At 47.1% G+C, this 13,013-nt stretch overlaps 1 protein-coding gene across 1 annotated transcript; it reads left to right on the top strand.

The window, feature by feature from the left end:
- The first annotated feature begins 838 nt into the window (after positions 1-838).
- Positions 839-8,566, top strand: CCDC97 (coiled-coil domain containing 97). Its single transcript, XM_034438059.3, has 5 exons — positions 839-934; positions 2,826-3,767; positions 4,934-5,188; positions 6,279-6,408; positions 8,050-8,566. Exons 2-5 carry the CDS (start codon positions 2,915-2,917, stop codon positions 8,180-8,182), a joined length of 1,371 nt encoding a protein of 456 aa, XP_034293950.2. The 5' UTR covers positions 839-934; positions 2,826-2,914; the 3' UTR covers positions 8,183-8,566.
- Positions 8,567-13,013: the final 4,447 nt, after the last annotated feature.

The raw sequence follows: 13,013 nt of genomic DNA, 5'->3' as shown, positions 1-13,013 counted from the left end.
GACCTGGATGATTAATAATCTTCATAAGACTGTAGAGATTCTCAGTCATCCAGGTCACAGGTTGTCCCAAAGGTCCTTTTTTCAGGAGGCAACTGGACTTTATTTATTTATTGTTTTTTTTAATTTGATTTATATGCCACCCTTTTCCGGAGACTCAGGGCGGCTTACAAGGCGTTAAGCAATAGCCTTCATACTTTTGTATATTTATACAAAGTCAGCTTATTGCCCCCACAATCCAGGTCCTCATTTTACCTCCCTCGAAAGCATGGAAGGCTGAGTCAACCTTGAGCCTGGTGAGATTTGAACTCGCAGTCATTGCAGGCAGCTGGTGTTCCTTAACAGTGCTTTAGTCTGCTGCACCACCAAGGCTCAGCTTCTTGGATGAGAAGTGAAACGTTTTCAAAGAGGAAAAAAAAACGAAGTCCAGTTGCCTCCTGAAAAAAAGCACCTTTGGGACAACCTGACTAGGTGGCTCAGCGGCTAAGACACTGAAGGTCGGTGGTTCAAATCCCTAGTAGCGTGAGCAGGGGATTGGGCTAGATGACCTCCAATACTGTTAGGGGTATTTGTTAGAGCAGTGTTTCTCAACCTTGGAAGCTTGAAGATGGGTGGACTTCAACTCCCAGAATCCCCCAGCCAGCAACGCTGGCTGGGGGATTCTGGGAATTGAAGTCCACCCATCTTCAAGCTTCCAAGGTTGAGAAACACTGTTAGAGGCCTGACTGAGAATCTCCAGAGACTTGTGTCGCGTTAAGAATTCTCCCGGAACCAAAGTTTCCGCAGCCACGATTCCCGCCCGGAGCGCCATCCCAGAGGCCCCACCCAGGAACCGGAAGTCACTGGGAAAAAGCCGGTCCGTCTTGATTTACCTTCCCCCGCGAAGACGGTCGATCGAAGAAGGAAGCGGGATGACCCTCGGGAGCCGTTTCCAACGGTGAGCTTCCATTCTGGGCTTCCCTTGGGCGGTGGGTGGGTGGGAGTGGGGATGGTTGCCCTGGAAAGGCGCCTCTTCCTTTGGCGGTCAGAATAACAAGAGTTGGGAGGGACCTTTGAGGTCTTCTAGTCGAGCCCCCTACTCAGGGCAGGAGACCCTATAATCATTCCACAGACAAAATGGCTCTCCAATCTCTTCTTTAAAAAATTCCAGGGTTGGAGCATTCACAACTTCTGGTGGCAAGTCGTTCCACTGGTTAATTTTTCCTCAATGTCAGGAAATTATCTCCTTATTTCTAAGTTGCTTCTCTCCTTGATTAGTTTCCATCCATGGCTTCTTGTCCTGCCCTCAGGTTCTTTTAGAGAATAGGTTTTACCTCCTCTCTCTTTTTTTTTTTTTTTGTGGCAACCCCTCAAATACCTGAATATTGCTATCATGTCATCCCTAGTCTTTCTTTTCATTAAACTAGACATACCCCCAATCCCAGTCATGGTTCTTTATATGTTTTAGCTTCCAGTCCCCTCCAGTCCGTCAGGTTGAGGTAGAGCCTCATTAGAGGTTTTGTCCAGCTGGGGCCCTTAAGTCTGAATATTTGGAAATGCTGCTTGGATGGGATCCAGAGCTTCTGAATAGAATAGAATAGAATTCTTTTTTATTATTATTATCAATTTTTATTATAGTTCAAAAAAACAAAAACAAATGTATAATAGTTTTTCTATCACGGTGTAACATCACCACAATATCCATGAATATATACACCAATAATCAGAAAGTAAAAATAGAAACTATTTACATATTCTTATATACAAATTTACATTTCCAATACTTATTGATTACCATAATTATACCATCATCTATATTTATAATCCAACATTATCCTTTATCTCTCTCCCATCGTTTCTGGATCCAATCATACCACATCTTCCAACTACTATAATAATGTGAGTCTCTTTTTGATCAGAATAGAATTCTTTATTGGCCAAGAGCGATTGGACACGCAAGGAATTTGTCTTTGGTGCATACGCTCTTGGAGTACATAAAAAGAAAAGATACATTCGTCAAGAATCATAAGGTACAACATTTAATGATAGTCAGAGGCTACAAATAAGCAATCAAATCATACTAGGAAACAATATAAATCATAAGGATACATGTAACGAAGTTACAGTCATACAGTCATAAGTGGGAGGAGATGGGTGATGGGAACGATGAGAAGATTAATAGTAATGCAGACTTAGTGAATAGTTTGACAGTGTTGTGGGAATTATTTAGCAGAGTGATGGCGTTTGGGAAAAAACTGTCCTTGTGTCTAGTTGTTCTGGTGTGCAGTGCTCTATAGCGTCATTTTGAAGGTAGGAGTTGAAACAATTTACGTCCATGATGCAAGGGGTCTGTAAATATTTTCACATATTTCCTTCTTTTTTACTTTTGTAGTATACAGGTCCTCAATGGAAGGCAGGTTGGTGGCCATTGTTTTTTCTGCAGTTTTTTTCCTGCAGGGACACCCCACCATCAGTATCCCTGGGGAAGGGGGAGCCATGCTCTTCCTCCCTCTGCCACCCTTCAACTCCATTGGATAGTCATTCTGTTTTTATCATGCCATTAAAGTCTCCATTTTAAGATATTATTATCAATATCATCTTAGGTTTTTCCTTCCAAAATTTGTAACCATTGAAATAATTCCTTGAAATAATTTTGAATTTGTCTTCTCTATAATTTAACTTTGCTTCACAGAACACCGCTTGGTAGGGTGTGTCCTACCAGCTTATTTGTATTTATTTCTGAGCCACAGGCTTGTGGTCGTCCCAGTACAGTTAGATGTTATTCCCTCTCTTGGGGGCATTTGATATCTGTTTGATTCAATGTTATAAAAATTGTTTTCTCTTTCCAGGTGTTGATTCCCTAAGAAAAAAAGGAAAAAGTTTGCCACAGAGGGCAGAAAGCAATTTTCCAGACAAAATCGAGGCGAGAAATCACAGTATGGAAATTCCAGCAAGCAAAAGTTGCCCTTCGCAGAGCAACAGAGATTCTGATAGGTCTTTCCAAGCGTCTCCTGATGATGACCAGAGATTTGCAGCCTCAGATATGTGCAGCTTTGGGACAGTTGGCAGTTCCCCTAGGGGTCACACGTATTGGGGAGAACAAATGTCAGGAGTCCCAAATTCACACAACTATTCCCTGAGCAGGAAAGGAACATTTCAGTCACCTTCTCGTAGGGAGGAGGAACCTTGGCATCCAGGCCGAATTTTTTCTGTGGACAAACACAGGCCCAAAGTAGGGCTACCTCTCTCCTGCTGCTGGGGTGAATTAAAGATAGAAAACCCAGCCACAAATAATGGGAGCAAGGCTACCCAAGATTTTAACCAAGGCGCTGAAAAATTGGGGGACCTGGATGCTGAAAATGACACCCCCAACAGAGAGGAGACCTCCAACTACAAACAGTCACATTACAATAGTGGGAATTTTAAGTCCTCTGGTACAAACATGGTCATTGATAGTCCCATGGAGGAGGAGGACTCCGCTGTGCTTGCCATGTTCCACGCTGTGGCCAGCAGCCGCTTGGCAGTCCAGAGCCAACAGAAGGATGAGCCGGATTTTACACCAGCTCAGAAATTGGACATTTTACGGAATTTATACCACACCAAGCCTCTGATCTTCCTGGAGCGCTTCCGAACAGTCCTGCGCGAAGAACACTTGCCCTGTTTCCGACATCTCTCTGGCAATTATGAGGCAGATTTTTACTGCGCCGAGGTCCGCAAAGCAAACCTGGGCAAAACCCTGCATACTAGGGTGAGGAACAAGCGCTACGCAGCTCTGCAACAACTCATCAGAGGTACCGGGGCCCTGAGTTGGGGGGTGGGGGGGGGTGTTACAAGTTTCTTTAAAAGTGAACCTGTGGATTGGCGGATTTATGGAGTAAAGGGTAGGAACAAGTGCCATTTTAGTAGCATGACTTCCAGGTATTAATATGAAAAAAAAAAAATTGCTGATATATCTTAGTGGCTGACTGCAATGATAGGACTAAGTTCATTCAGCATAGTTCTCCATCTTAGACAAGAGACCAAATGCCCACAATGTGCTACATTAGCTACTTGTTTAGCTTGTTTGTGGTTCATGTTATTTTGCTAGTTGATAGTTCCGTTGCGCAAAGACAGAAATTTGAGTTTGCTCTGTAACTAAGCCAAATGGGGGGAGGGGGGGGGGAGAGAGAGGGATGCATGAATGTTGGATGGGTACAGTGATAAGTAGGTGAGTGGGTGGACGGACGGATGATGGGTGGGTGGATAGATAGATAGATAGATAGATAGATAGATAGATAGATAGATGATAGATAGAAAGAAAGAGAAAGAAAAAGAAAGAAAAAGAGGAAGGAAGGAAGGAAGGAAGGAAGAAAAAGAAAGAAAGAAAGAAAGAAAGAAAGAAAGAAGAAAGAAAGAAAGAAAGAAAGAAAGAAAGAAAGAAAGAAAGAAAGAAAGAAAGAAAAAGAAAGAAAGAAAACAGGTTTTTTTCTGGCAATAATTCTCCCTAGATTGTTCTTAAAAGAGATCTCAGAACCTTCAGTTGGTATAAAATGCAGCAACCAGGCTGCTGCCTGCTTTTTGCCAAGTAATAACACATTATGACAGAGCAAGACGACCTGTTAACTATTCTCCAGGGTATGGAGTGCAGTAATTTTGCTGCTCTTAACTTGGACTGAACTATAAGGCAGCTGTTCTACTAATGTCTGGACTGCATATGATGGATGTGTGTTGGAGAGGGGGGGGAGGGAGGGAGAGAGGAGGAAGGAGAGAAGGAGAGAGAAAGAAGGGGAGAGTGAGCAAGAAGAAAGAGGGAGAGAGAAGAGAGAGAAAAAGAAAAGGAAGGAGAGAGAGAAAGAGAAGAGAGAGGGAGAGAGAGAGGAGAAAGAAAAGAGGGATGGAGAGAGGGGGAGTGAGAAGGGAGAGAGAAGAGAGACCAATGTGCCAGGCTCACAGACACCCCTCTCCCCATTCCTTGCAGATGGGGAATATTTCAGCGATGAGCAAATGAGGGGCCGGGACCCCCTCCTTTATGAGCAGTACATCGGACAGTATCTGAGCGACGAGGAGCTGCAGGAGCTGGGCCACTGTAAACTGGAGGCTTCCTGCTCCCTCTCCGGCATCCTCCTAGATTCCTACCAGGAAAAGGTCATCCAGCAGAGGTTGCTGATCCAGCAGGAGCAAGAAGAGGCCTGCCAAGAGGAGGAGGAGGAAGACAGTGACCAGGACAGCAACGGTAGGTGAAACAAGGAAGTGGGATCTAGTGGTTGGATCTCAGGGAGTCCAGGCCCTAAGAGCAGCCGAGTCACTTCGAAGGGAATAGCAGAGAACCTGTGGCTTTGTGGGGAAATGGGGAATAAGAGATAGGATTTAATTTACAATTACATTAAATTCTAAATTAAATACAATTTAATCCATTTGTTATTGTCTCATAAACTGCCAGGGAGGATTTTTGTCTCCCTAAAGATTAGGGGAAGCTGCCTCTACTATCCTGAGTAGTAGGAGAGCTAGTCTGGTCTCGTGGTTAAGGCATCTGGCTAAAAATCAGGGGACAGTGAGTTCTAATCCTGCCTTCCATAAAGCACGAAAGCCAGGTGGGTGACTTTAGGCCAATCACCAGGAGATAGTGAGTTCTAGTCCCACCATAACCATGAAAGCTGGTTGAGTGACTTTGAGCCAATCACCAGGAGATGGTGAGTTCTAGTCCCATCATAACCATGAAAGCTGGTTGGGTGACTCTGAACCAATCACCAGGAGATGGTGAGTTCTAGTCCCACCATAACCATGAAAGCTGGTTGGGTGACTTTGAGCCAATCACCAGGAGATGGTGAATTCTAGTCCCGCCTTAGGCATGGAAGCCGGGTGAGTGACTTTGTCAGTCAGTCTCTCAGCCCAATCCACCTCGCAGGATTGTTGTGGGGGAAATAGGAGGAGGAAGTTGTGTTGCGGTGGTCTAGAGGTGGAGCTCTCGCCTCACAATCAGGAGGCTGTGAGTTCGATCCTAGGTAGAGGCAGATATTTCTCTCTCTCTGGGCACAATGAGAATATATCTGCTGAAACAAAACTCCGCATTGGCGACAAGAAGGGCATCCGGCCATTAAAACACTCTGCTAGCTCCATTCAGTTGCCCAGACTCCACCCCACAAGGGATTATGGGGTTGTTAAAAGACGAAGTTGTGTTAGATATGTTCATCACCTAATACCCCGCCTACTTAAATTGGAATACAAATAAAAGTAAGGAAGCCGTATAAAAACAGAGAAGGGCAGCTTGTCCCCAGCCCTGGAAGAAACGCTGAGCATCCCTCCTCCTGTCCTTCCCTCTTTAGACCAGGATTTTAACCCTGATGCAGACGAATGGGTCCCCGATGTGGAGGAGAAGGCTTTTCTGCGGGAAGAGTTCACGAGCCGTATGTACCAGCACTTCCTGGAGGGCAAGGATCTGGATTTTGACTACAGGTAAGGACAGGACTTCAGGATCCCTGCAGGAATTGCATGCACATCTAACACTAAATTGGATTTATGGATTGTGAAAGCCAGGCCCAGGTAACCCAGCTCATACATTCCCCACTTCTGAATTACTAGCAGTCAGAACGTCACGAAATTGAAAAAAAAGAGCAGCCTGGCAGGAAGAGGAAAAATGCACAAGAATATAGCTGTTGTGACCCAGCTCCCCAAACACGACAAACCCTTTGATGTGAGCTTTATTAGGAGCGCCAGCAGCCCTGGCAAAAAGCTTCTCACCGCAGGCTAACAAGCCTGTCCGGCAGGGGAGATGAATCGTTGTCTGCCACATCTATTCATCTCTGCCCCCTGCCTTTTATCCCCCATGTTAGGATGGGGCTTTGCTAGCATCGGTGGCTCTTCCGTCCCAAGGACCGGCTCATAGATTTCCACTGCTCTCCTCTCCTCTGCTGTCTCGCATCTGCGTGTCAGGCACTGGACCCAGCTGTTCCTCCTCTTACTTATCAGCCACCTCCAGACCTGGGGGCTGTTGACTCTCCATCTGAGGGCTGACGGACGGCCTAGGCTCCGCCTCTGTCTCTCTCTCTCTCTCTCTCTCTGCCAGCTCCATTCCCTCTGCCTCCTCGGAGCTCTCAGGTTGCCTTGATGCCGACCCTGACTCGCACGCTGCCTCCTTCTCCTATGAGGTGCCGGCGGCCGACAGACCACAACAGTAGCATCTTTACTATAGGACTTGCTCAGAAGTGACCCCATGTGCCTTTCTTGATCCTTTGGGCCTGATACAGCTCCCAAGGGCGATGTTCTGTCCCCCCACCTCACATAGGCAGACACACGAGCAAAAGATGTCTACCAGTGATTTATTTTTACAAGCCGACCTGAATCCCTTTGGTAAATAAAAATTCTGGCAGCTACTTTCCGAATGCCTGCCAAGTTTCTTATCACCTCTAGAAACAGGAGTCAGCGTATCTGTAGTCCGTTGCTGGGGCAACCAAGAGTTCAAAGAGTAGTCAGAAGTCATTCACAAAATCCAAGCCTTAATTCCGAAAAGTATCCCATCCGAAGCTCACGATATGCAGTTTTTGTCCGTCACAGAGCAACTCCACCCACTTTTATCCCCTGTGGGGCATGGCTTAGTGACTCGGCAATCTCTGGCCCTTCCCCACCTCTTCCTTTGCTGCGCACGCCTCTCCCTCCGACGCTGCCTGGGATCAATCCAAGATTGATCTTCATCACTCCCTATTAGTGGGTGCCCTGACATGCTTTCCTCCTGGCCTTCAGCTGGAACCTGAGGCGTTGCCAGAAAGGAGGGTCCTGGAGAGGGAGGCCTTGTCAGTTCCTCCCCATCACTTTCAGAGTCATCTTCCTCCGTGAGGACAGGCTCGGGAGCCGGAGTCACAAATACCTCCTATTCTGGACATGGCATCTTAGCCCTGGACTTACCACTTAGTGACTGTTCGAAATTAGAACAGTGAGGAAAAATCGACTTAATGGCCAGTTAAGAACTCACTTAACCGTCTCGCCCAGCAACAATGATTTTGGGCCGAATTGTCGTACGGCGAGGACTCCCCGCAGCAAAACGCTGACCTCCTTTTTCACTCTCTCCTTTATTCCCCTGACTTCCCACTCCTGCCTCAGCGAAGTCGACGAGAACCCAGAGTTCGATAACCTCGACATTGTCTCGAGAGACGAGGAAGAGCGTTATTTTGACGGGGAGGAACCGGAAGCCGCCGACGGTATGGAAACGGAGGAGACGGGAACGAAGACCTGAGTTCCCGGGATGGAGGGGGAAGGCCCCGGGACACCCCCGCTGCTGATGACAAGAGCTGGGAAACGTACATTGGTACATGATTCACCTTCCCTGAATCGGGTGGGGAGAAAAATCAGCTTTTCACCTTCATAGCGACGGTGTGTTTCGTAGCCGGTGGGGGAAACTATCACCTTGCTTCCTGAATTCTTCTGAGTCCCCAGTAGGAAAAGATGGCAGAGAATGGGGAGATCAGAGAATGCCATTGTGTGTTTAGCGTGCCCCAGTAAAATCTCATCCTTTGATGAGCATGAAAGGAACATGATGCCAGCATGTTCCTTTCTTGTGTCTGGCTTTACCCCTTGATTCTTAAATTGGTATTTCTCAACCATCACTGCTTTAAGAGGGGTGGACTTCAACTCCCAGAATTCCCCAGCCAGCCATGCTGGCTGGGGAATTCTGGGAGTTGAAGTCCACCCCTCTTAAAGTGGCCAAGTTGACAAACACTATTTTAACTAATCAGTCTCCATTAGAGACAGAGCTAAGGCGCTCGCCCCAAATCAAACATCCCGCCGTCCGCCGCCAGTGTTCTGCTATTCAGTGGCAAATTGAGTGCAATTTTCCAGAATTTGGAGGTAAACAATAAAACTCTTAAATAAGGATTGGCGTCATTTAGCAATTTTTTTTCAGACTACGCAAGGGAGTTCGCCACTTCCACCACTTCCCAAGGATTGAAGTCAAAAATGTTGTACACCATGCAGCCTCTTTGTCTCTAAAGGGACACGGGTGAGAAAACAGAAGGGGGAAACCAAAATGGAAGTCACTTTTAGAATTTGCGCTAATTAATTCTACAGTTAGAAGAGTCAATTTGGCTAAGGCCACAGTCTAGAAACGGGGAGACAGTGACGAAAACCGGCTGGGTGACTTTGGGCCAATCACCAGGTGACGGTGAGTTCTAGTCTCATTTTAGGCCTGAAAGCTGGCTTGGGTGTCTTTGGACCAGACCCCCTCTCTCACAGTCCAATCCACCTCGCAAGGTTGTTGTGGGGAAAAATTGTGTTGGATGTTTGTTGCCTTGAGTTACAGAGAAATAAAAGAAGGAATGAAAGTTTAATTAATAAACTGAGGGGAGCCGATGTCCTTCTAAGGGAGCAAAGAACTTGCGTTTACAACTGAAAAGATGTGACCAGGATACAAACTGAACCATGTTCCTTTTCCGATGAACTGAAGTGGCTTGTAAGAACAGCTCTTTGGTTTTAATCCGGTTTGGAAGCAAAACGTATGTAAGTGAGCAAGGGGAGTTTTCAGCTGCTGTCTAGCTAGTAGTCCGCTTACGACAACCCACACTTTGAAGTCTGCCAAAGAGGACTGTCAAAATCCCAGTCCACCCATCTCTTTATTAGCTGAGAACGCAGCCCTAAATCTAGGCTAGTCTTATCCTGGTTTCTTAAATCCCATCATTGTCAGCTGCTTTGGATGGTTACAGCCAGGAGGCGGCAGCAAATCTCCAATAAACATTCTGGCCCAGATTCGGTTTGGAAAAATGCAGGCCAGGAAAAAAAACCCCCAACTTCAAATTTAGCGTGAGAGGTCAGATGGTCTCTGGGATGCTAGGTTGACCACAAGGCGTCTCTCTTCCTTTCCCTTTTCTCCGTCGTTTGATTGCTGTGTTAACCCGTTTCTCTGCTGACTGATTCCGGAGCTCCTTAGGTGACGATTTTATGATCCAACCCCAAATGTATTCCTAACCCAACTAACCCAGGAGAGAAGCAACCTAGAACTAAGGAGAAAAAACCATGGCTACCAACCTGCCTTCCATTGAGGACCTGTATACTGCACGAGTCAAAAAGAGGGCTGTGAAAATATCTATAGACCCCTTGCATCCTGGACATAAATTGTTTCAATTCCTACCCTCAAAAACAATGCTTTAGAGCACTGCACACCAGTGCAGTGGTGACACAAGGACAGTTTTTTCCCGAACGCCATCACTCTGCTAAACAAATAATTCCCTCAACACTGTCAAACTATTCACTAAGTCTGCATTACTATTCATCTTCTCATCTTCTCATTGTTCCTATTACCCATCTCCTCCCACTTATGACTGCATGACTATAACTTTATTGCTTGGATCCTTACGATTGATATTGATATTGATCGTTTCTTGATTCCTTATTTGTACCCTGTGACTATCATTAATCATAGCTTATAATTCTTGACAAACGTATCGTTTCTTTTATGTACACTGAGAGCTTATGCACCAAGACAAATTCCTTGTGGGTCCAATCACACTTGGCCAATTAAAAAAAAAATTCTAGGAGAAATTTCCCGACAGAACAATTAACCGGTGGAACTGATTGCCTCCAGAAGTTGTGAATGCTCCAACACTGGAGGTTTTAAAGAAGAGACTGGACAGCCACTTGTCGAAGCCTCAAATGATCTAGGCCTCCAGGACACCGTTTGTGAAACTTTTCGGCACCAAGTGCCAAAACGGGAGCGTGCAGGAAACCGGAAGAGCAGCGCCCAGTGTGCATGCATGTGCCGGGAAAATGATCTGCCGGTTTCCAGTGCACGCATGTATGCCGGCCACCTGGTCTTCCGGTTTCTGGTGTGCATGCATGTCTTCTGCCCCAGCTACGGACCCCAAAGAACACAGCAAACACACAAAAGTCTGTACCAAACTTAAATTTACTAAAATAACTCAGTCTCTTCCAAACAAAGGCTGTTAATAAACTTTCTTAACAGCCTACAAGAAACCAAAGATAAAGTAATCACAATTTTACTAAGGTTGGCAGAAAGCCCAGAAGCAATTCGCAGAGAATCCAGACGCGAAGGAGAGTGAACTAAAGTTGTTCTCTACAACTTGCTTCAGTCGGCGTTCCTCCTTAAATAGGCTAAGGGAGTGGCCAATTAGCCCCAAGTCTTACTCTCAAGGAGACCTCCTCCTGAGGTCCTGCTCTTTCTCTCCCAGTGACTTCCGGTTCCTGGGCGGGGCCTCTGGGATGACGGTCCGGGCGGGAATCGTGGCTGCGGAAACTTTGGTTTCGGGAGAATTCTTAACGCGACACAAGTCTCTGGAGATTCTCAGTCAGCCTCTAACACAGTGTTTCTCAACCTTGGAAGCTTGAAGATGGGTGGACTTCAACTCCCAGAATCCCCCAGCCAGCAGCGCTGGCTGGGGGATTCTGGGAGTTGAAGTCCACCCATCTTCAAGCTTCCAAGGTTGAGAAACACTATGCTAGAAGAAGAAGGCTCAGATTTTATTGAAGACGCTACAGGTTGTCTTGGACTTACGACCACAATTGAGCGCCGCGTTTCTCTGGCTAAGCGAGACAGTGGATTTTGACCCATGTTACGACATCTCTTGCCATAGTTGTTAAGCGAAGCAGTGCAGTTGTTCAGTTAGCCGCATGAATGTGAAGTGAATGTGGCTTCCTCCTTGACTTTGCTGATCAGAAAAGGTAGCAAAAAGGGAGTGGCGGGGCCCCGTCATAAATATGAGTCGGTTTTCCAAGCGCCTGAGTTTTGATCCCCTGACCACGGGGGTTGCTGCAATGGCCATAAGTTACTTATTTTCAGTGCTGCTGTAACTTCCAACGGTCACTAAATGAAGGGTTGTAAGTCAAGGACTACCTGTATTTATCATCCCCTGCTAAAATTGGCCGAGGCCTCTCAAAATTCCAGATTCCCTCTTCTACCTTTCCAGTGCCGGACTCACTGAGGACTAGCCGCATGGCCAGGCATTCCGTTGCCTAGCAATATCTCTGAAAACACCCAAAGAGGAGAACGCTTGTGAATCTGCCCCCCCAAAAACTGTTGTGTAAGCCCCCCACCTCACCCCCCCAAAAACAACCCCCTAAGTAATTTTAATTTCTGCAAAAATCCTCTGCCAACAGCTGGGAGCCGGCCGGGGCCTTCGTAAGGCCGTTCCAGGGGGAGGCTCCTTCCAGCCAACGTGGCGGCCTGCCAGCTTCCAATGTGGCTCTGCCAAATGCCACAGAGGCCGGGCAGCGGGTTGAGTCTCTCGGCAAGCTGCAACGGAGCCCCGTGGGCGCTTCAACCCAGCAACTCTCCTGCTGTCCCGGGACAAGGAAAAAAAACAACCAGCAGGCCTCTCTTGCCAACTCAGAGCTGGATCTCACGCCACTTTCCCTTGAGGTGGCGAGGCGGTGGGGAGATCCGCGGGGAACCCCCCAATGATTAATCCCTCCCTTGGCAACCCTCAGGCCTCGGCCTGCTGGTACAGAGGCCGACTTCTCCCTGGCACCGCTGCTGCTGTTTTCTCGCTCTGGGGCTGGTGTGGATTACTTTGCAAACAGGATGCTGTCTCGGCCCAGCGGAGGGTATTCCCGCCACCCCTCCCTCCTTCCCTTCCCTTCCCTTCCCTTCCCTCCCCTCCCTGTCCCGTGGGCCTGGAGCGTTTTCCCTGAGTCACAGATTTTGGCTGAACCGGAAGGAGCAGGGAAGGAGTACGAAGCAGAATAAGCAGAGTTGGGAAGGGACCTCGGAGGTCTTGTAGTCCATCCCCCTGCCCAATTGGCAGGAGATTCCCCACCCCCCACCCCCTACGATTCTGAACCGGTATCTGTCCTGTCTCTTCTTGGCCACCCATCTCACTCAACAGAGGGACTCTGGTTGGTGTACAATTAAAAAAATAAAAAGAATAGTAAATTTCAACTCTATTTACTGTGAAAATGCAGAATGAAAGACTCGAAGCTCCATTCATTTAATCTCCCTCCCCATGAGATAACAGAAGAACAGAGTGGAGAAGGGGAGGGGGAGGGAACCTCAGAGGTCTTCTAGTTGCCATCCTTCCGGTGGCAAGTTGTTCCACTGATGAATTTGTTCTTACTGTCAG

The sequence above is a fragment of the Pantherophis guttatus genome, chromosome 10 (assembly GCF_059756535.1).
Source record: "Pantherophis guttatus breed Tessera chromosome 10, ASM5975653v1, whole genome shotgun sequence".
Lineage (NCBI taxonomy): Eukaryota > Metazoa > Chordata > Lepidosauria > Squamata > Colubridae > Pantherophis > Pantherophis guttatus.
This window is presented reverse-complemented; position numbering and strand designations above follow the sequence as displayed.

Bases quoted from the DNA above. Each gene is read 5' to 3' on its own strand.
- CCDC97 (XM_034438059.3), top strand. From the start codon at position 2,915: ATGGAAATTCCAGCAAGCAAAAGTTGCCCTTCGCAGAGCAACAGAGAT. The intron at 3,768-4,933 runs GTACCGGGGCCC...CATTCCTTGCAG, and splicing joins TCTGCAACAACTCATCAGAG to ATGGGGAATATTTCAGCGAT. The intron at 6,409-8,049 runs GTAAGGACAGGA...CTCCTGCCTCAG, and splicing joins GATCTGGATTTTGACTACAG to CGAAGTCGACGAGAACCCAG.